Here is a 22872-nt window from a genome sequence, read left to right on the forward strand (position 1 = left end):
GCCCCCCGCGAGCCCCAGGGCACGTTGGATGGAGGGGCGCTGGCTCGACGTGCCTGTCTGCACAGCTCTGGTCCAGCCAGGGGCTCTTTCCCTGGGGGCTCATCTCTGCAGGGAGGTGAGGCGTAGGTCGGGGGCTGGGCCAGAGCGGGCTCTCTCAGCGTCTGCTGCTTGCACATGGAGCTGCGTCGTGTGGGCTCCGGGCCCGATCCTGCTCCCATTGCTCTGAGCGGCCAAACCCCTGTTCACGTACACGTGGCGCAGGATTGGGCCCTAACCACGTGCGGCATGTCTCCGCCCCGGGCGTCTGTAACACTCTCCCCTCCTGCTGCGGCAGACACCCGCCAGAGCTTCTGCTTCACCCGCTTCGACAACGGCAAGTGCTCCGTCCCGAAGGCCTTCAACACCACCAAGGCCCGCTGCTGCTGCAGCAAAATGCCAGGAGAGGGCTGGGGCGACCCCTGCGAGCTGTGCCCCCAGGAAGGGAACGGTAGGTGTCCCGGCCCCTCGGGAGCAGCTCCGGCTGCGGGAATCAGTGTGCATCGGACACGGTAGGGAGCACAGAGCAGGAGCCCCCGTGCGCCCCGTGGCGGAGACACGCGGCCTGGGGCAGGGATCCCATAAGGGATCGCAGCACGCTTGGGTCCCAGAAGCGCGAGGCTTTCTCTCCCAGGAGGATGGGCAGGGGGTGCCCCATAGTGATCAGAGCAGGATTCTGGGCATTCAGACCCTGGGTTCTGCCACGAGCTCTGCCATCAGTTCGCTGGCGGGCTTTGGACAAATCACTGCGGCTCTGTGTGCCGCCAGTTCCCAGTGAGGTGCAGTTCATTTCCCAACCTGGCGAGGGCGCTGTGCGCCTCCATCCATGACGAGCCGTATAATCATTCGTAGTTACTGACCCGGTAGAAGTCCTGTCCGGGCACGGTCCCAGGCTGGCTTTCCCGGATGGCCTCTCTCACCTGCGTTCCTGCTCCTGTGAACGGGAGCAGCTGCCAGCGCCTCTCATTTTTCTCCTTCTCCCAGTTGCCTTCCAGGAGCTGTGCCCGTATGGCCATGGAGCCATCCCCGGCCCAGGCGATACCCGGGAAGGTGAGCGCCAGAGTTCAGGAAACAGCATGGGCCAAATGGCGCAGTCGGTGGAGCTGGCCAGGAAAGGCGCTGGGCCAGAGACAGGCCAAGCAGCAGCCAGGCTCAGCTAGTCTGGACAGTCAGTGCTGAGCCCTGTGCCAGGAGCCCAGAGCGCTGGCAGCATGGGGGGGGGGGCCTTTGAGCACTGGCGGCATGAGGGGGGGACCCTCTGAGTGCTGGCGGCATTGGGGGGCCTCCGAGCACTGGCTGCTCAGAGCGGCAGGCCCCGCGTAGGCTCAGGCCGTGCCACGCTGCACCCCAAGGTCCCCACCCAGTTTCCACTCAGTCCTTCCTGAGGTGAGACACCGGCTGACTCCAAGCGTGAGGCCCAGGGACTGTCCCACGGACGCTGCCCCTACAGGGCGATGGTGTGCGCGCGGCCAGGCTACCCGTGAGCAGGCTCCCACGCCCAGGGCCGTTCTCAGGCAGCATCTCTATCCGTTCCCCCTGCAGACGTGAACGAGTGCGCCGAGAACCTGGGCATCTGCATCAACGGGGTTTGTATTAACACCGACGGCTCCTTCCGCTGCGAGTGCCCCTTCGGGTACAATTTGGATTACACCGGCGTCAACTGCGTGGGTAAGTGTCGCTGCCCTGGCTGGAGGAGCCGCTCCTGGGGAGGCGGGAACGCCCTCCGGGTGTGCGTTATTTCACGAGCACCGGCCTCATTCTGGCTTCGATGCTGCTAGCCCGTGTTGTCCCTTAAATGCGGGGGGCGGGCGGTTCCTCGCTCCCCCACAGGGGCTGCCAGCTCTGGCTGGGGCTGCTTGGATGCCCGTCAGCCGGAGTCTTTCCCGTGACTGAGCTGGTGCCGCTCCTGGCCTGTGCCTAGATACCGACGAGTGCTCCATCGGCAACCCGTGTGGGAACGGGACCTGCACCAACGTGGTGGGCGGCTTCGAGTGCACCTGCGACGAGGGATTTGAGCCGGGCCCCATGATGACGTGCGAAGGTAATGTCCTCCGGGGCTCCGGCACGCGGGGCCTGTTCCCGGTGGAGTTCCCAGGAGCCCTGCAGTGGGATCAGTGCAGCCGGCCCTCCCGTGCAGCGAGGGGGCAGCCAGCCTCATCAGATGGGGGGCAGGGAGGAGTTTGACATCTGTCCCCTCTCCCTCCCCGCTTTGCCCAGGCCCCCGCTCTCTGGCTGCATCTGGGGTTGGATTTTGGAGTCTCTGGGGTGGTTGGATGCATTTAAAATTGTTTTCCTGTGAAGTGCAGAGTTCTGAGTGCCTCGGCCGGGAGCTGCACAGTGGAGCTGTTGGCTGTCGACTCCAGCCAGCTCCCTGGAGCCCATCGCCAGGGCCCTGAGAGAGGGCTTCCCTTCTCAGGAGTGGCTCCTAGTCAGGGCCTCAGTGTCACAACCCGTGTAGCTGGCCTGGCCCCCTCCATGCCTGGAAGAGGGTCCAGGGGGAGCCCCGGGCAGGCGGTGTGTGCTGGAGCCAGCTGTGCGGGGGCAGTAAAGGATTGCATCCTCCTCTCCAGACACTGGAGGTGAGACAGGCATTGCTGATCTCTGTAGCTTTGGCAGCGCTGAGAATACGTACCCGCCTTCCCCGGCAGGTGGAGCTAGCGCTGGGGCACAGAGCAGCCTGTAGGTGCACGCTTGGGTGTCGGGGTCGGGGCCATGTCTAGCTAGCTGGCGTGCAGCGATCCTATCAGCTCAGGGCAGATCTCACCGCTCGCTGCCTACACCGCACAGGGCACAGACCGAGCGTGGTGTCTCCCAGGGAGGTGGCAGCAGATGCCTTTTCCTGCCCGCTGGCCCCCTGTCCTGCGTGCAGGTCAGGTGCATCCTTCTCTCTCCCGTCTCTCAGATATCAACGAGTGCACGCTGAACCCCCTGCTCTGCGCCTTCCGCTGCATCAACACCTTTGGCTCCTACGAGTGCACCTGCCCCTCGGGATACACCCTCCGGGAAGACAGGAGAATGTGCAAAGGTAAGGGACAGTCTCGCTCACCTCCCATGGAGCTGCCCGGCCCTCCCCGGCCTGGCGCCGTTCACCTGCCCCACTGGCACCAGCAGGAGACACCTCTGAGACACCGGCTTGTCTGCTCTCCCAGAGCCAGGGCTGGTTGCAGCCCGCGCGGGGTGTGAGAGCTGGGGCCGTTGAGCCCTGGGATAGAGCTGGCTGGGAATGTAGCCTGGGTGCCCTCAGTGTTTATAACCATGTGCAGCCGTGTCTGCACGCGACGGGGAATAGATTGAGCCGCATAGTATGTCACAGAGCACAGTTCAGTCTGGATTAGCCTCGTCTCACAAGCGCTGTGTGGGGTTGGCTGGATCCCGGCAGGACGGCGCCAGGGACCTGTATTCCTGACAGTGCTGGCGCCTCAAAGAGCCACCCCTTCCCATCGAGCCAGGCCAAGCACAGCGCTCCGGCGTGCGGCCAGCAGGAGAGTCGGAGGACTAGGGGCCGTTTGATAGTGGCCTTTCTCCCAGGCACTCCAGTGGCCCTTCCACAAACTGTCACGCACCCAGCTCAGCAGCACGGGGAGCCCTCTGCTGCGGGCAGCCTGGGGGGCAGCACGTCAGATGGATCCCCAGGGGTCGACTGGAGCTCAGTCCCTGCCCAGCACAGGAGGGGTTCTGCGCTCTGCTGCCTGGCACCATGGGCAGCTCGGCAGAGCTGGCGCTCCAAGCCGTAGGCTGTAATCAGCGGGCTGACTGCCTGGGCGTGACACTTACTCAAGTGCCTGGCTCTGCTGGGCCAGTGCCCTCGCTTAGCCAGAGGATTTCGAGGCCCCTGTGCCAGCTGGCTCACCCAGCTTGGCGTGCAGGCAGAACGCTGCCCCCGGAACTGATGCCAGAGCTGCACTGTAGCCGGGCCCTTCCTCTCCTGATTCCCTGCCCCTCCCTCAGGACTGTGTGCACAGCACACCTGTTCTGCACAGGTACCTCTCCCCTCTGCCATGCCAGGCTGGCATTACAGTCCAGTGGTCAGAGCAGGTAACTGGCATTCGATCCCTGGCCCTGCCTCTGACCTGCTGGGTGACCGTGGGCAAGTCACCTCTCTGTGCCCCGTTTTGCCTCCGCCGTGGTAATGAAGGGCTGTTGGGAGTGCTCAGGGTCCCGCGGGAAGCTGCGGAGTCAGTCAGTGTGGTGTTGGTTGCAGATCTGGACGAGTGTGCAGAAGGCCTCCATGACTGCGAGTCTCGAGGGATGATGTGCAAGAACCTCATTGGTACCTTCATGTGCATCTGCCCGCCTGGGATGCAGCGCAGGCCCGACGGAGAGGGCTGTACAGGTACCAGTCACCTGGACAGAGGCTGCATTAGCCACGGGCCGGTGTCCAACTGCCTGCCATACTTCTGTCCGTACCATCCATCTCTCCGTAGCACTGTCCATCCAGCCCTGTTCCTGAGCTGGTCAATCCCCCATCCCTCCGTGTGGCCGCCCATCAGCCAGACCTTGCCCTGAACTCCCGAGGGTGCTATTTTGTTGCATGGTGGTGCGAAGGGGGTGTAGTTGGAGAGCACTGCCCTCCGTGATCCCCTGTGTCACAGCTGGAACACACTGAGGCACGCTACAGCCGTCCCGAGCTTTTGGGGGAAGTTAGATCATATCATTTGCCCTGGCGCTGTTGCAATTCCATCCCACTCGGCCATGTCCCCTGGATCTCAGGAGCCCACTGCTACGAGCGGGTCGTGTCCGAGTGATTCACCGCACAGTTCTGACTCTCTTTCTCCTAGATGAGAACGAATGCCGCACCAAGCCGGGGATCTGCCCCAATGGCCGCTGTGTTAACACCGTGGGCAGCTATCGGTGTGACTGCAACGAAGGATTCCAAGTCAGCGCCTCGGGCACCGAATGCATCGGTAATTAATACGCACAGCTTCACACAGCTCCTGGCCGTGAGCCTGTCTCGGGCTGGAAGCTGGTGTCTTGTCTGGGCCTGTGGGATCTGCTTCTCGTGGAGTGGAAAAGTCACACACCACCTACTCCTCTTCCCCTGGATGAGCCGAGATGCCGAGAGCCCAGGCTGAGCATGTGTTTGCAGCATGGCGTTGCTGTTCAGACACCCGGGGTAGGCTCAGCTGTCCAACAGTCCCGTGCCGCTGAGCTGGGAGGCCCTGGTGCCTCTCCGTACCCTCCTTTGGGACGCCACGTCCATCTGGGCAGCTCTCCCCCCCAACGGCATGGGCGAGAGCGGATTGTGCAGGGAAGAGCGACGGGAGGGCACCAGGGCCTGAGCAGTGAGGGCTGATTGCCAGAGCTGGCTGGGCTCCAAGCAGACCACGCCCCGAGGGCACCAGGAGCGAGCCAGGTGTACCGCAACTTGGAGGCAAGCACTGTAAGTGCTTCAGCTGCAAGGCCCTGCAGGTGCCAGCCCTGGTGGGTCCCCGTAGCCACTCAGACACGTGGCGAAGGGAAGGGTGTGTGAGCGGGGCTGGCAGGAAAGGGGAAGGTTGCAGGTACTCCAGGTACAGAGTTCACAGCGAGCGATGGCAGTTCCTGTGGGGGTCTCCAGGCAGTCAGTGGAGAGCCAGGGCTCTTCCAGCCCAGTGCCTGGGGTGCCCGCTCCAGTCCAGGCTCTACTCCAGAAAACCAAGGCTTGCAGGTTTCCAGGCCAGGATCAGCTCGTGTCTCTCATTGAGGCCCCTTTGCCCCAGCTCCCAGCCCAGCCACTGCTGCTTCCCCATCAGTCCCACCCATGCCTGCACCCACCTGTGACGTCCGGCAGTCACAGCCTGTTCCCCGTGCGGCTGGCCACCATTCCTGGGCTTTCTCTCCAGCTCCCTGCTGCCTTGTGGTTGCTGCTTCAGCTTCCAGACAGAGCCTGGAAACTTCCTGGGCCAGGATCTTAGCCTTTACCTGGCCTGGAGGAAGGGATGTGCAGTGGCGAGGGGACTGAGGAGCATTGTAGTCCCCAGCTTTGCTGGTCCATCACACATGGGACATGCTCTTGGCTGCAGAATAAACTCCAAGGACCAGATTGGGACAATGCTGTGAGCCTTCTCGGGTGAGCAAGGGCTGCCCTGTCTGTCCCTACGGATGGGAGGGTTAATCTAGGGCCGAAGAACAGACCTGTACATTAGCATCAGGTCGGTCACGCGCCATCCCCAGCCAGTTATGGGCCCTGAATACAGCGGTGCCGAGCAGCACTTCTACCTTCTGCAAGCCCAGGTGTCCCATCGCACCGCTGTTCCTGCTGTCTGCAGCTCCCTTGTGGTGCCCGGCGCTGGCACCGTCTCCATCACTGCACTCCTCTCTTCCTTTGCCCAGACACCCGCCAAGGATTCTGCTTCACAGAAGTGCTGCAGACCATGTGCCAGATGTCCTCCACCAACCGCAATCTGGTCACCAAGTCGGAGTGTTGCTGCAATGGGGGCCGCGGCTGGGGCACCCAGTGTGAGCTCTGCCCTCTCCCAGGAACCACCCAGTACAAGAAGATGTGTCCGCACGGGCCTGGCTACACCACCGATGGGCGAGGTACGCACCAGGCTGCCCACTGCCTAGGAGGATGCGGACGGGCGGGTGTAAGACACACGCGCTGGGTAACAGGGCAGGCATGGCCACACAGATGGCACTGCACCCCACAGGGCATCTGCTAGCCCGTGGTGTCCATGTTGGCGTGCGCCATCTCTGGCATGGGCACACAGCAGCAGTTCTCCCTGGGACATGCACTGCCAGTGCCCGGCCAGTGCAGCAGCTGCTCCCGTATGGCACCCAGGGTCCAAAATCGCCCTGCAGGGGATCAGGAAGGGGCAGGCCAGGGGTGCAGGCTGGACACACTGGCTGGAGCACTCTGCACCATCAAAGGGCAGGCGCTGCGTGTGCACTCCCCGGTGGGGGGGAGGGGGGACAGAAATGATGCCCCCCCAGGGCACAGCCCCCAAAGGTTGCCCTGGGTGGAGCAGCTGCACGCTGCCCGTGCCCAGAGCTGGGGCTAAACGCCTCCACCCAGGACAGGCAGAGGCCGCACTGCCGGGAGCATTGCATTGACAGGTCCCTCCTCCCTGCAGATATCGATGAGTGCAAGGTGCTGCCCAACCTCTGCAGAAATGGACAGTGCATCAACAGCATCGGCTCCTTCCGCTGCCACTGCAAGCTGGGCTACACCACCGACATCACAGGCACCGCCTGCCTGGGTGAGTCCCAGGCCCGGTCACACACTGGTTAACCCCGTAGTCTCCGGCCAAGTTCCTATCTCGTAACCCCCTAGTTTCCAGGCCAGGTTCCTATCTCAGTCACACGCTGTTTAACCCCTTTGTTTCCAGTAGGGATGTAAAAATTCAGTTAATGAGCAATCCGTGTAAAGGTTCTACATATAGACCGTTTAAACAGTTAAACGCTGTGTTGATGACTGGGGGAGTTAAAGAGTTAATGTGTTGATGACTGGGGGAGTCACGTTCCTATCTCCGTCACACCCAGGTTAACCCCCCGTTTCCAGGTCATGCTCACACACACATTGTTTTTGCCTCTTTTATCACTGCCCAAATGCAAAAATCCCCCTCCCCACGGTACAGCCCCGGCCCAGCCTCGTCCTGTGCCCTAAAGACTCAAGCTGGCAGCAGGGAATGAACTGAGGAGCCTGACGCTCTCTGCTGAGATTGCCGTCACCCGCAGCCCCGTACTCAGCGGAGGGGCTGCTGTCCCTTGTGCCCAGCTGACCAGCGCTGTCCACTGAGCTGACGTCCTGGGAAGCCGGCATCTAAAGGCCTCCCTAGGTCAAAGCCAGCACCCAGAATTACAGCAAGAAGCAAATGGGAAGCTACTTGCGGGGCAGAATTGGTGTGTCATGAATTCACTGTCCCTACACCTGCCTGCCCGCGAACAGCTGCTTTCTGCAGCAGCTGCAGTGTCCAGATGGCTCCCAGGGCAGCCGCAAATGCGGCGAGTCACCAGGCCCCACGGCTGGGATTAGAGACTCTCCCGGACACAGATGGGGAAGGCAGGCTTGGATTCCAGTCGCGAGGTCTGCGATTCTCTTGGGAGAATAGTGAGCAAACCCTGCAATCCCCAGAGGCAGAGACCAGCCCTATCTACCTCTAGACTCATGTCCATCACCTCCGTCGTGTCTGGAGCATGCCTCCCCTGCCGGGCCTGGCCTGGCACATCCGCCTTGGCCAGGCAGTGGGAGGGCAGCTGGAAGACTCACTGAGGGTGCTACACGTCACCTGCACAGCTGTGGTACCAGGGCTCCCTCGCAGCACTGGGGCACATGCAGAGCCCTGGCGCACACACATTTGCAGTGGGCTGGAGTTTCCTCTTCACTGATCCGCACTCCTTCCCATCACGCCCCAGCAAAATACCGAGGGGAGGAGTCTCTGTCACCTGCTCCCTAAATGGAGCAGGACCTGGGCCCATGCGGGCGCAATGAACCTCTGGTCATGGCAAGCCCGGTGTGTTGTACAGGTGTCGGTGGGCTGCGCCTGTCCCAGATACCGCGTGCGAATCACCTGGGCCCTTCCAGCACAGACCTGCCGAGGCATGAGATTATCCCTCCCCCCGTCACGCCAGCAGCACTTCCCGCTCCCCTGGGAAAGGGAAGGGAAGGCATCTCTGATTGTGCTTTGAAGGAGCCAGGCACCCAGGGACCATCCTGCCCGTTGTCACTGGGGGCTATTCTCCCGAGCTGAGTCGCGAGGCCCCGGGTAGCAGGAGGTTCCATTGGCGGGAGTGTTTCCATCGGGCCGTCACCCCCAGCCACACTCCTGCAGACTCACCCTGCTTCTCTTGAGCCTAGATCTGGACGAGTGTAACCAGTCTCCTAAGCCATGTAACTTCATCTGCAAGAACACGGAGGGCAGCTACCAGTGCTCCTGCCCCAGGGGCTACATCCTCCAGGAAGACGGCAAGACGTGCAAAGGTACCGGTCCAGGGACAGGAGGCAGCGGAGTCCTTGCCTTGATCTGCCAGAGCTGCCGCCCAGGCAGTGCACCCATCACCGGGGTGTGGCCCTGGGATCATGCTCTCTGCTGCCAGTCAGCTTCCAGGCCCAAGGCTGCGCCTAACGCAAGTGCAGCCACACGAGGACACACAATGGCGTGTGTGTGGCTGAACTCCCAGCCCCAGGGAGGTCACTGGGAATGTTGCCTCAATGATGACTCAGCAGGGCAGGATTTCCCCGTCTCTCCTTGGGAGTATTCTGCTGAATAAAGAAGTGCCTGGAGCTCCCAGGGTCCCTGTCCAGCCCCTGTGTTGTATCCCCAATAACTTCAACCCTGTATGGCGTCCGCACTGCTCTCAGGTCGCTGGGGCTGACAGCTAGACCCACCCTCCACTGTCTGCTCTCCTGGGGCCGTGCCTCAAACCGCACAGGAAGGTGCAATCGCTGGTCCCTGTGTGCCCCAGGCCACACTCAGCTCGGCACAGTAGCTATTGCTGCTGACCCAGCGTCTGGTGTGCTGGGCAGTTAGAGGCTGTGGCCAGCTCTCGGATACTGGTGTGTCTTGCCGGCGGCGTGACTGCCCTGCAGTAACTCTGGGAAGGTGAGACCACGGGAGGGCAGCTGGTGGGAAGTATTTCTACCAGGCAGTGAACAATTTCATTGTCTTCTACATCGTTGGATAAGTGGGGCCAGGGCACAAGTACCAGGGCAGAGCCAGGCGTGAGGCACACATTGCCCCGGGTGGGTTCCCTACACGAGGGCCAGTCCCTGCTTCCCTGCCCTGCCCTGGGGCAGTGCAACTCTGCACAGTCGTGGCTGCCTGGCACAGAGTGGCTCGGAGGACCCCTGTGTGGTGTGTGGTTCAGGATAGCAACCGGCTTACCACACACAAGTGTGAGATAGTCACACAGCGGGAGTGGAAAGGGGAAATTGTCGACACCTGCTCTTGTGTTTGATGCCTTAGACTTGGATGAATGTTCCACCAAGCAGCACAACTGCCAGTTCCTGTGTGTGAACGTCATCGGAGGATTCAACTGCAAATGCCCTCCTGGATTCACTCAGCACCATTCCTCCTGCATCGGTGAGTAAAGGCACCTCCAGCAAACCCCCTGCCGAGGCCACCACCAGCAGCCTGGCGAGCCTTGGCGGAAATGCTGCTTTCCGCCCCCTGCTGTGACTGCAGGGTCCGGCCCAGCCAGCGAGAGGGGAGGCCATTTTAGATTTGGTATTGGTGAGCAGTGAATACCTCGTAGACAAACCGGTTGCAGGGGACAACCTTGGTTTGAGTGATCCTGAGCTAATTCAGTTTAAAGTAAATGGAAGGACAGACAGAAATAGATCTGCAACTAGGGGCCTTGATTTTAAAAGGGCTATCTTTAAAAAATGAAGAGAATTAGTTGGGGAAAGGGACTGGACCGAAGAACTCAAGAGCCTGAATGTGGAGGAGGCTTGGAATTACTTTGTCAAAGTTGCAGAATCTATCTGGAGCCTGCATCCCAAGCAAGGGGAAAAAATTCATTGGGAAGGGTTGCAGATCAAGCTGGATGAACAAGCAGGTGATTAAGAGAAACCAGAAAGCCTACAAGGAGTGGAAGATGGGGGGATCAGCAAGGGAAGCTACCTCTCGGAGATCAGAACATGTAGAGAGAAAGTGAGAAAGGCCAAAATCCAAGTAGAGTTGGACCTTGCAAAGGGAATTAAAAGGTTCTACAGCCATATAAATGGGAAGAAAACAAGGCAAGAAGAAGCGGGACCGCTAAGCACTGAGGATTGGGTGGAGGTTAAGGATAATCGAGGTATGGCCCAATATCCAAACAAATACTTCAGCTCAGGTTTTAATGAGGGCAATGAGCAGCTCAGGGAAGTGGCAGGGGGGCTAATGGGAACGAGGATATGGAAACAGAAATTTCCACATCCAAGGAGGAAGCCAAACTCAAACAGCTTCATGGGACTAAATCAGGGAGCCCAGATAATCTCCATCCAAGGATATGAAAGGAACTGGCACGTGAAATTACAAGCCCATTAGCAAGGATTTTTAATGAATCTGTAAACTCAGGGGTTGTAACGTATGAGAGGAGAATTGCTAACATAGTTCCTGTTTTTATGAAAATGGAAAAAGGTGATCCGAGTAATTACAGGCCTGTTAGTTTGACCTCAATAGCATGCAAGGTGTTAGAAAAAGCTTTGAAAGAGAAAGTAGTTAAGGACATCGAGGTTAACGGTAATTGGGACAAAATACAACCTGGTTTTACAAAAGATAGATCATGCCACAGCAACCTGATTGATCTCCTTTTTTGAGATGACAACTGGTTTTTTAGACCAAGGAAATGCAGTAGATCTAATCTATCTGGATGTCAGGAAGGCGTTTGATATGGTTCCACATGGGGAATCATTAGTTAAATTGGAGAAGATGGGGATTCATACGAAAATTGGAAGGTGGATAAGGAACTGGTTAAAGGGGAGACTACAACGGGTCCTACCGAAAGGGGAACTGTCAGGCTGGAGGGAGGTTACTAGTGGAGTTCCTCAGAGATCAGTCTTGGGACCAATCCTATTTAACCTTTTTATTACTGACCTGCACAAAAAGTGGGAGCGCTCTAATAAAACTATGGATGACACAACATAGGAGGAGGACCAGAATATCATACAAAAAGATCTGGATGACCTTGAAAACTGAAGAGAAATGTAGTGAAATGTAATAGAGCAAAGTGCTAGATCATGCACTTAGGGACTAACAATAAGAATTTTTGCTATAAACCGGGGATATATTAGTTGGAAGTGACAGAAAGACCTGGGTATATTGGTTAATCACAGGATGACTATGAGTCCCCAATGTAATGTGGTCATGAAAAAAGCTAATGCAGTCCTCGGATGCATCAGGCGAGGTATTTCCAATTGAGATAGGGAGGTGTTAGTACTGTTATACAAGGCACTGGTGAGACCTCATCTGGAATACTGTGTGCAGTTCTGGTCTTCCATGTTTAAGAAAGATGAATTCACACTGGAACAGGTGCAGAGAAGGGCTATGAGGATGATCCGTGGAATAGAAAACCTGCCTTATGAGAGGAGACTCAAAGAGCTTGGCTTGTTTAGCCTAACCCAAAGAAGGCTGAGGGCAGATACGATTGCTCTCTATAAATACATCGGAGGGATAAATACCAGTGAGGGGGAGGAATTATTTAAGTTAAGCACCAATGTGGACATAAGAACAAATGGATAGAAATTGGCCATCCACTCCAGTGCCATCAAGTTTAGGCTTGAAATTAGATGCAGGTTTCTGACCATCGGAGCAGTGAAGTTCTGCAACAGCCTGCCAAGGAGATTAATGGGGACAAAAAACCTAGCTGGCTCCAGTACTGAGCTTGATAAGTGGATGGAGGGGATGGTATGATGTGACTGCCTACAATGGCCGACGTGCAACTGCTAATAGCAAATACCTTCAATGGCGAATGATGGACACTAGATGGGGAGGGCTCTGAGTTACTTGAAAGTATTTTTTCCCTTGTGTTTGGCTGGTGGGTCTTGCCCACATGCTCAAGGTCTAACTGATCACCATATCTGGGATCAGGAAGGAATTTCCCCTTTTTCGCCTTCCTCTGCAGCACTAGGCACGGGTCACCTGTAGGTTTAAACTAGTGTAAATGGTGAGTGTACCTTGAAGTCTTTAAATCATACTCTGAGGACTTCAATAACTCTGCCAGAGGTTAGGAGACCATTACAGGAGTGAGTGATTGAGGGTCTGTGCCTGCGCTGTGCAGGAGGTCAGACTAGATGATCACAATGGTCCCTTCTGACCTTAAAGTCTGTGAGTCTTGGGTATTTCTGCAGTTCTTTAGAGAATTGCTGCAAACGGTGCCATTTTCCTGGCACTCTTTACCTCAAGTCTGTTTGTCTCTTTCCTCACTGTGGTATTGCAGGAGCTAACAGGCTGAGACCTCCCTTGGATAGGGTCTTTAGCTGGCAAGGGATAAAATACAGAGTGACTTAGACAAATTGGAGGATTGGGCCCAAAAAATCTGATGCGGTTCAACAAGGACGCACATGGGACAGAAGAATCCCATGCACAGCTACAGACTAGGGACTGACTGGCTAGGCAGCAGTTCTGCAGAAAAGGACGTGGGGGTTACAGTGGACAAGGAGCTGGACATGAGTCAGCAGTGTGCCCTGATTGTCCGGAAGGCTAATAGCATATTGGGCTGCATTAGTAGGAGCACTGCCAGCAGATCGAGGGAAGTGATTATTCCCCTCTATTCAGCATTGGTGAGGCCACATTTGGAGTATTGTGTCCAGTTTTGGGCCCCCCACTACAGAAAAGATGTGGACAAATTGGAAAGAATCCAGCAGAGGGCAAAAAAATGATTAGGGGGCTGGAGCACAGGACTTATGAGGAGAGGCTGAGTGAACTAGGCTTGTTTAGTCTGCAGAAGAGAAGAATGAGGGGGGATTTGATAGCAGCCTTTAACTACCTGAAAGGGGGTTCCAGGGAGGATGGAGCTAGGCTGTTCTCAGTGGTGGCAGATGACAGAACAAGGATCAATGGTCTCAAGTTGCAGTTGGGGAGGTCTAGGTTGGACATTAGGAAAAACTTTTTCCCTAGGAGGGTGGTGAAGCACTGGAATGGGTTACCTAGAGAGGTGGTGGAATCTCCATCCTTAGAAGTTTTTAAGGCCCGGCTTGACAAAGCCCTGGCTGGGATGGTTTAGTTACCTAGGGAGGCGGTGGAATCTCCATCCTTAGAGGTTTTTAAGGCCCAGCTTGACAAAGCCCTGGCTGGGATGGTTTAGTTGGGGTTGGTCCTGCTTTGAGCAGGGGCTTGGACTAGGTGACCTCCTGAGATCCCTTCCAACCCTCATCTTCTATGAGTTATGATTCTAAGCTCCAGGTCAATCTGCCATGCAAAGCGATTGGTGTTTTACAGACAATAACGAGTGTACAGCCCAGCCCACACTATGCGGAACCAAAGGACAGTGTCTGAACACACCAGGCAGCTATAACTGTGAATGCCAGAAAGGATTCTCCCTGGACAGCTCCGGCATCAACTGTGAAGGTAGGTGTTTGTCTCCTTTGCTTTGAAACAAACATGCCCTGTATGGAAGTGTCCCGAGTCCACCTGGAGCAGGTCTAAGTACAACCAGCGATGACTGATCTGGTTTTTCCGACGCTCACAGCGCATAGCGTGGCACCCCTAGATCTCCAGCCCGTGAAGAGAGGGTAGCAGAGATCACTCGGCAGCCAGGAGAAGGGCTGCTCTGGGTCTGTCGGTAGCACACCGGTGCAGAGGATTACTGCCAGCCGCCGCACGGCCCAGGATGGGGAGAGCTGAGGGTCAGGCCAGTCTAGGTGTTGGCCGTCCTTTCTGGCCAGGAGTTCAATGAACTTTAATTCTTTTTGGAACTCAGTTATACTTTTGGCCTTCACAAGCATCCCCTGGCAACGAGTTTCGCAGGTTGGCTGTGTGTTGTGTGATGCAATTCTTCTCTTTCTTTCTTTATACCTGCAGGCTACTAATTTCATTGGGTGACCCCTGGTTCTTGTGTTATGTGAAGGGGTAAATAACACTTCCGTATTCACTTTCTCCACGCCATTCATGATTTTATAGACCTCTGTCATATCCCCCCTTCGTTGTCTCATTTCAAAGCTGAACAGTCCCAGTCTTTTAATCTCTCCTCATGTGGAAGCCGTTCCATCCCCCTCATCATTTTTGTGGCCCTTCTCTGTGCCGTTTCCAATACTAAAATATCCTTTTTGAGATGGGGCGACCAGATCTGCACCCTGTCTTCAAGGTGTGGGCGTCTCATGGATTTACAGAGTGGCATTCTGCTGTTTTCTGTCTTCATGGGTGGTGCATACAAGAGGCTTGGGGAAGCTAAGCCTCCCCACAATAAAAAAGGCTAGCCATGCAGGGGGCAATTGCTGGATGCGGCACGGGTCACCTCTCTTTGGAGGCGTGCCGACCCTCCACTTTTACACCGGCCAGGGGCGCTGGAAGCTCCCTAGAAGTAGGGTGGGTCGACACTGACCGGGGAGACGGCAGTTCCCTGACTCGGTGGAGCATGGAGTCCTTTGTTTCCTGTCTTTTAACCAATTGCTGACCCAGGAAAGGACCTTCCCTCTTATCCCATGACTGCTTACTTTGCTGAGGGACCTTGGTTAGAAATAACCTGCCAGGCTGCGGGAGCTGCCGGGAGGCGTTTGACGGGCGCTCTGTGTCCCTGCACTGCCGCTCTCTGGGTTCTCCTGCTGGGCTGCGGGAGCTGCCGGGAGGCGTCTGACGGGCGCCCTGTGTCCCTGCACTGCCGCTCTCTGGGCTCTCCTGCCGGGCTGCGGGAGCTGCCGGGAGACGTCTGACGGGCGCCCTGTGCTCTTTGTGCCATCAGATGTGGACGAGTGCGATGGGAACCATCGCTGCCAGCATGGCTGCCAGAACGTGCTAGGAGGCTACCGCTGCGGCTGTCCTCAGGGCTACGTGCAGCATTACCAGTGGAACCAGTGCGTGGGTGAGTGCGGGGCGGGCGGCTGGAGGGGGGCTCCGTAGGGGGCAGCGTACTAGCGAGGGGAGGGAAGGAGCTGCTGACTCCTTGCCCCGCCTCTGGCAGGTCAGCGACTTCCCTGTGGTTGTCACTAACCCGAGCACACTGGGTTCGCTGAACGCCCTCTCTGCAGCTGGCGCCTAGCGGGCAGGCTGAGTTCCTGCTGCCCCCACCACAGACGCCAGCAGAGTCCGGCTGCTCCATGTTCCTGAAAATCAGCCCAGCCCATTACGCACCGAAGGGGGGCTGGGCCCCCTGTAGGAAGATGCTGCCCCTCGCCTGCCTTTCCTGCTGACTGAGTGAGGAGCTGGTGCAGAGAGCCCAGCTCCGGGTGTCTGGCCCAGGGGCTCAGCGGGGGGCTCATTAATCCCACTGGCAGCGGAAGGAGGCAGCGGGCGCTGGAGCAATGACCCATTAGACCCGGGGCCGTCCCCTTCAGCTGGGCCCCAGCAGCCTGAGCCCTTTGCTCTGTCCTGATTCCAGACGACAACGAATGCTCCAGCCCCGCCGCCTGCGGCTCCGCCTCCTGCTACAACACTCTGGGCAGCTTCAAGTGCGTCTGTCCGTCCGGCTTCGACTTCGACCAGGCCTTCGGCGGGTGCCAGGATGTGGACGAGTGCTCGGCCGGCGGCAGCCCCTGCAGTTACGGGTGTTCAAACACTGATGGGGGCTACCTGTGCGGCTGCCCGGGAGGATACTTCCGAGCTGGACAAGGGTGAGCGGACGGGGCTGCTCCCTTGCCTTGACAGGCCCTGACCCCCCAGAACTCCCTGAGGCAGTCTGAGCTCAGAGACAGTCCCACAGACACACCGGCCTGTGTGCATGCTTCTGGGACACTCCTGTGTGCACACACGCGCCCGGCATGCTCACCGACGCACGGTCACGCACACGTGCACACAGACACACCCGCCTGTGTGCATGCTTCTGGGACACTCCCGTGTGCACACACGCGCCCGGCATGCTCACCGATGCACGGTCGCACACACGCGTGCACACAGACACACCCGCCTGTGTGCATGCTTCTGGGACACTCCCGTGTGCACACACGCGCCCGGCATGCTCACCGATGCACGGTCGCACACACGCGTGCACACAGACACACCCGGATGCCTGCCTGGGTCCTTCCCGTCTGCCAAGGATGGCGTTCGGTGTCTGCCTGCCCCAGTGGTGGGAAGCACATCCTGTTAACCTTCTCCTAGCTGGCACCCCAGCTCCTTGTCACGGCAGATGCCTACACTGTGCTGTGCATTGCCCACCCCACCCACCGCTGTCCTCCCCGGCAGACACAGGCACGGGCCTGGGGCATGCCCGGCCCCACTGAGAGGACCTAGGGGCTGGAGGGTGCCGTGCTGCTCTGGTGGCTCTGGGGTGAATCCTGGCCCATTGTTCTCTCCTCTGGCCTAGGCACTGTATTTCTGGACTCGGCTTCGGCAAAGGCTCCTACCTGCCCGCCCCCCCGGAGGAGGATGAGGAGAACTTGCTCTCCCCCGAGGCCTGCTACGAATGCAAGATAAACGGCTACCCCAAGCGGGGCCGGCAGCGCCGCAGCGTCAACGGGACTGAGGGGCACCAGGTAACCACAGCCCTCCGGACAGCACGGGGCAAGTGGAGAGCCAGGCCCACACGCGGCACCCCCAGCCCAGCCCAGGAGAGAGCCACCCCCACATCAGCCCCCTTAGTACCCGGGATTCTTAGTGCCTCAATGACTTCAGCGCCCTGGGGGAGAGGGAGAGCTGTCCCCATTGACTGGGGGGGCATTCTGTGGGGCCAGACCCTGCTCCCCCCACACACATTCACCGGGGAGACATGGACCCAGCCACTCTCACAGACCCTGTGTCCCAGAGCTGCACAACGTGTTCGTGCAGCCCTTCTGCCCTCTGCTGAGCCCCCCCTCAGGGCAGGCTCCTGAGCCAGGCAGCCCAGGGCTTCTGGAGTCAAACCCTGAATGCAGGCCATGGTGACACTGCCAGTCACCGGCAGAGACAGCCCGGCATCCGTGTGTGGGGCACACACCCACACACTTGCATTTCCATTAGTAGCCCACTTCAGTTATAAACAGTACTGGCACCGCTTCCCAAGGTCAGAGGAGAGTCTCCCTCCCCTGGTTATTAAACCATGACCGGGAGTCTCTGTCTGAAAGCTCTGCTCTCGCTCAGACAGAAGTGCTGGGCTGGATGCAGGAATCACTGGGGAGGATCTCAGTCCTGTGCTATGCAGGGGGTCAGAGGAGAGGATCGAACGGTTCCTTCTAGCCCTGAAATCAATGACTCCATGAACATCTGCCTCGCCGCAGGGGCTTCAGCACGACAGGGACACGTCTTTACTATATCACGTGTGTTGCGTGTGCACCCTGAGCCGGGCGGCAGTGCTAGGCAGGCACACCCAGAGCCCTCGCTGCCCAGCAGGCCCCAGCCACGATTACTGGCCTGGACTGGCAGCCCAGGGGAGTCAGCGGGAGCCGCTAGAAAAACTAAGTCTGAGGAGAGTTTGGGCAAGCGAAGCAGCCGCCCTGGGAGAGCGTGGGATCCCCAGCACTGGAGTCACTTCTCCGAGCTGCTTTGGGTGCCCTGGGCGAGCTCCCTTCTCACAGCCAGGCCTTTCTGGGCCTGGCCACACACGCTGTTCTTTGTGCCAGAACTAACGTGCCCCGGGTTCTTTTCCCTAGGGCCACGGAGTGAGTCTGGCCAGCCTGGACATCGATGCTCCCCTGTCCATGCACCTGAACCTCTCGGGCCTGGCCCAAAAGCAGCACATCCTGGAGCTGCTGCCGGCCGTAGAGCCCCTGGAGAACCACGTGCGCTACGTGATCGCCCACGGCAACGAGGACGGCTACTTCCGCATCCACCAGAAAGAAGGACTCAGCTACCTGCACCTCGGCCGCAAGAAGGTTGTGCCTGGCACCTACGCGCTGGAGATCGTGAGCATGGCCGTGTACCGCAAGAAGGACCTGCAGAAACTGGAGGCCAAGAACGACCTCAGCTACTTGGCAGGGGAGCTCGGTCAGGCACTCAGGATGAGGCTTGAGCTCCTGCTTTACTAGCCACCGTGAGAACCAGCCAACCACCCACCCACCCAGCCAGCCACAGCACAGTTCTGAGCAGCGCCACCCACACCTGGAAACAAACACCTTTGCTTTTGCCGCACCCCTGTGCCAGCACCTTGCCGGCCACGCTGTACGACTGATGGGAAATGTGGCCCTGGGCTCAGCACTGGGCCCTGGGCAGCTGAGGGCCTCCCTGCTCTGCAGAGCATCGTGTTACACACCAAGCAAACCCCCAAAAGAGTTTGTGAAATCTTTCTCCATGGTTTGAACCCCTGTTGTCTGGGCTGTGGGTCCCCCTGTGCTCTCATCCCCCGCAGGGGGGCCCTGCCCTTCTCCCTTAAACAAGACACTGTTAGTCTGAGCTGACTAGGGTTTTCCCACTGAAACCGCCCTGTCTTCCATGGCCAAGGGCTGCTCACCATCCCACAGCTAGGAGATGGGAGGTGGCTGAGGACAGAGCTCAGACATGAACTCTAGAGAAGCTGCTGTATTGGTGCCATTTCCCAGTGTATCTGGTTTTTCCTTTGCTTCTGCATTGTCATAATGGTGCTATGGAAAATCCTCCTCAGCCGACACTGGCTGCTCGCTCTCTGTCGCACTCTTTTTTGATACTGCGTTCCATCGGGTCCTTGGTTCTGTCTCTTTGCATGGCAAAAAAAGAGTGAATTTGGCCCCACTTGGAGTGAAGGGCCTGTTTGGATTATGCCATGTAACCTCACATCATAAGCTAGGCAGGCTGAAGGATTGCAGGTTTCTAGTCCAGTCGAAGGCTTCAGTACTGCCGTATTCTGAACATGTGCAATACTAGCTGGTGCTGCTGGCACCCTCCCCACAGAGCAGAGTTTGGAAGGGTTGTTCCTAGAGCTCCAGCAACTGCAGAAGTTAACGTGTGTCCTTATGACACCAGCAGGTACTAAGTAGCTTTGGGGGGAAGACGTACCGTTGTACGATGTGAACAAACTGAATTGCCACGGGAGACGTGGTAAGTCTTAGCACAGCGCAGCTAGGCCCTTCCTGTGGAGACTTACTGGTAGGATTTGGGGGCTTATTTGGCAGAGCGTGGGGATCCTGGACCCATTCTGGGAGCGTTTGTGAGTTCCCTGAGAGGTCCCCCTGAGCAGGAGAAGCGTGCTGAGAAGTTCACTGCAGGCGTGACGGGGAGAGGGACGTGGGCACTTAGGCCATATTTTCAAAATGGTCCCTGATTTGTAGGTGTCCAGGCCTGGGGCCTTTGGCCAGACACCCACAGTCAGGGGGCATTTGCAAATGTGGGCTTTGCTCTCAGATTCTGCTCTGGTCACTCCAAGGCGATGTAAGAAATACTAAGCCTCTAGTCAATGCAGACAAACGGAATGCACTAAAAACAATCTGCAAAATCGGATTGCAAAGAATCTGTCTCCTTGCTGCCTCTGATGGCCTGTGCAGACAGGTTGGTACTGACAGCCCTTGCTTCCTGCCGAGAGGATGATTTTTCATACAGCTGTTTTCTACAAGGCCATTTTCTAGTTTTGCATGAAACTCTGGTTTTTGTTCTCTGGTTTTTTTGTGGGTTTTTTTTTTTTTTTTGGGTTCTACATCAACACTGTGCATCAGCAAAAAGAAAAAAAGGTGCTAATTCACTCATGGTAACACACAAGACTACCTGATAGACAGATCCCCAAATCAATGGTGCTTTCAGCTCGCAGAAGCTGGTGCTGGTATTGAATCGTCAGGGTTACTGCACTGTATCCACCCTTTCATATTTATGTATAACCACCAATGTTACGATTGCTCGTTGTTGTGAGGAGTGCATATTCCTGTAGCTTTTTTGGTGCTTTCGGGTGGGAGGGTTGTTTTTCATTTCTGTTTTTTTCCTGGGAAGCTGCCACCACATGGCGTGTAGGGGAAGTGTGTGTATACTGTACTTTGGCTAATATCAAACTTGAAAACTCTTTTGCATAATACAGCTGCAATCAACACACGCTGGATTTTGCAGGAGTACCAGACCTCATGACGTGACAGGTGGCCTGTGTTTTGTTTTGTTTTGTTTCGTTACCAAAAGGTGCTTTTAAAAATTAATAAGAATAATAATAAATTAGCAGAGGTGGGTTTTTGTGTGTGTGTGTTGAGCCAAAAGTGTCACATGAAAAAGCGAAAGGTTTTCATTCATTCCAGTCTAGTGTGGTGATTTGTGTTTATTGACATTTCTTGCTAGTTGGTTTTTGGACGTGCTGGGCACACCCAGTGCAGAAGCTGTGCCACCTTGCCCCGCGGAACGAGCATCTCTTTGTGGATTCCTTTTTGTATCAGAAGCAACAGCAACAATAAAATTATTTTGGGTTAAATGGCTCCGCCTCTCATTTGGAGGCACATGGGAAATGACCGCTGGCTAAGCAATGCATGACTGGCTGCGGGAGAAAGCAGTGTGGGTGATGCGGCCTTCTCCAAAGGGGCGGCTTTCCATTGACTGCCAGGAACTTTGAGTCTGGCCCCGGTGAGGAGCCGCAGGAAGGGTTACATGGTGCTGAGAGAGCCCTGTGGGGACGGGCGCCATGGCAGCCTTAGACAGTGTGAGCCCAGCCATGACAACGTGTTCCTTGCGCTACAAGCTTTGGTGCGTTGTTCAGGCCGGTTCAACATTCCCGTGCGATGGAGGCCACGTCATCACCATCGACCCACCCCAATCCCGTGCTCCCCCCGGTTGCCCTCGCCACGGGAGTGGGACAGGGTATTCCACGGGGTTTCCTGGCGCTGCAGGCAGCTGAGGGAGGAGGCGCAGGCAGGGACACAGGCTTCAGTGTGGCTGGTGCAGATCAGAGGCCCCCCGCCATGCTCTCTGCTCTTCCAGCCCCAGTCGGGGGGCGGGGGCGCCGGTGGGGGGCATGGCGGGCAGGGGCTGAGCCTGGAGACAGGGTTTCTGAGCTGGGAGTGCAATGTGCACTGGGTGAAGGGGGAGCAGGGCGGGAAGCGGTTCCGAGCCATGGCGTGGGTCTGAACTTTGAGGAATTTAGACTGGGCGAGGAGGAGATCTAGCCTGCAGGGTAAGCAAGGAAGAGGGGTCTGAGGGGCCGGAGGTGGGCAAGAGGAAGCTGAGGGCTGTGGGGTGCCTGAGGGGGGAGGGGGAGGAGTGGGGCAGGAGGGAGCTGAGGGCTGTGGAGTATCTGAGGGAGGAGAGGCAGAAGGGAGCTCAGTTGTGGGCTGTCTGAGGGGGAGGGGCAGGGGTGGAGCAGGAGGGAGCTGAGGTCTATGGGATGCCTGAGCGGGACGGGGCAGGAGGGAACTCAGTTGTGGGGTGTCTGACACCCCAAAACCCCCACTGCAACCAATCAATGAGCCCCCGCAGTGGGGCTGGTCATGCAAGGAAATCCTGCCAGCTGGAAATCCCCAGGCAGCGAGGGGCCATTTCCTATCCAGCGGTGGAGTGCAGTGTCTCTCGCCAGACCCTGCAACCCCAAAGACCCAAACCTGCCCCCAGGTGCCACGCAAAATCTCCACCCTGGCATATTTGGTGTGTTGTCCAGCACAGCCTTTGTGGGTGTTGAGAAGACGTTGTTATCACTGCTCTGAGCCCTTAGGTACTGGGCCCAGAGCTCCCCGTTCTCCACTGAGCTCCCCAGCTGTGGATTGGTGCACGTTCCTCCATCACACTGGGACAGAATACAACATGGCTTTACGAGAGGTAGATCAATGCCAGGGTAAGTCTAATTTACCTAGGTTTCAGTGAGGCGTTTGATACAGTTCCACATGGGGAATCATTAGTTAAATTGGAAAAGATGGGGATTAATATGAAAAGTGAAAGGTGGATAAGGAACTGGTTAAAGGGGAGACTACAACGGGTCATACTGAAAGGGGAACTGTCAGGCTGGAGGGAGATTACTAGTGGAGTTCCTCAGGGATCAGTCTTGGGACCAATCCTATTTACGTTTTTATTACTGCCATTGGCATAAAAAGTGGGCGTGTGCTGATAAAGTTTGCGGGTGATACAAAGTTGGGAGGTATTGCCAATACAGAGAAAGACCGGGATATCATACAAGAGGATCTGGATGACCTTGTAAAATGGAGTAATAGAAATGAAATTTATGAATAGGATGAAATTTAATAGTGGAAAGCGCAAGGTCATGCACCTAGGAACTAATAGCAAGAACTTTTGCTATAAGCTGGGGAACGCATCCGCTGGCAGTGACAGAGGAAGAGAAGGACCTGGGCGTATTGCTTGATCACAGGATGACTATGAGCCCCCAGTGTGATGTGGCCATGAAAAAATCTAATGTGGTCCTAGGATGCATCAGACGAGGTATTTCCAGAACCGATAGGGAGGTGTCAGTACCGTTATACAAGGCATTGGTCAGACCTCATGTGGAATA

The 22872-nt window shown here is 57.1% G+C and overlaps 1 protein-coding gene across 2 annotated transcripts in view; it reads left to right on the plus strand.

The window, feature by feature from the left end:
• The window catches only part of FBN3 (fibrillin 3), a 191650-nt gene extending 173124 nt beyond the window's left edge, over positions 1–18526 (plus strand). Inside the window, exons 49-64 of one of the 2 annotated variants that reach the window (XM_067554076.1) lie at positions 335–487; positions 1021–1086; positions 1579–1704; positions 1958–2077; positions 2939–3061; positions 4238–4369; positions 4815–4940; positions 6349–6555; positions 7089–7214; positions 8813–8935; positions 9921–10037; positions 13875–14003; positions 15334–15453; positions 15970–16201; positions 16891–17059; positions 18152–18526. In XM_067554076.1, the coding sequence (XP_067410177.1) occupies positions 335–487; positions 1021–1086; positions 1579–1704; positions 1958–2077; positions 2939–3061; positions 4238–4369; positions 4815–4940; positions 6349–6555; positions 7089–7214; positions 8813–8935; positions 9921–10037; positions 13875–14003; positions 15334–15453; positions 15970–16201; positions 16891–17059; positions 18152–18526 (2444 nt within the window). Of the gene's footprint in view, positions 1–334; positions 488–1020; positions 1087–1578; positions 1705–1957; positions 2078–2938; positions 3062–4237; positions 4370–4814; positions 4941–6348; positions 6556–7088; positions 7215–8812; positions 8936–9920; positions 10038–13874; positions 14004–15333; positions 15454–15969; positions 16202–16890; positions 17081–18151 lie in introns of both variants that reach the window. The other variant, XM_067554085.1, reaches the window with a different exon arrangement.
• Positions 18527–22872: the final 4346 nt, after the last annotated feature.

The sequence above is a fragment of the Emydura macquarii genome, unplaced genomic scaffold (genome assembly GCF_026122565.2).
Source record: "Emydura macquarii macquarii isolate MOO-44397 ecotype Brisbane River unplaced genomic scaffold, CSIRO-AGI_Emac_v2 contig_306, whole genome shotgun sequence".
NCBI classification, from domain to species: Eukaryota; Metazoa; Chordata; order Testudines; family Chelidae; genus Emydura; species Emydura macquarii.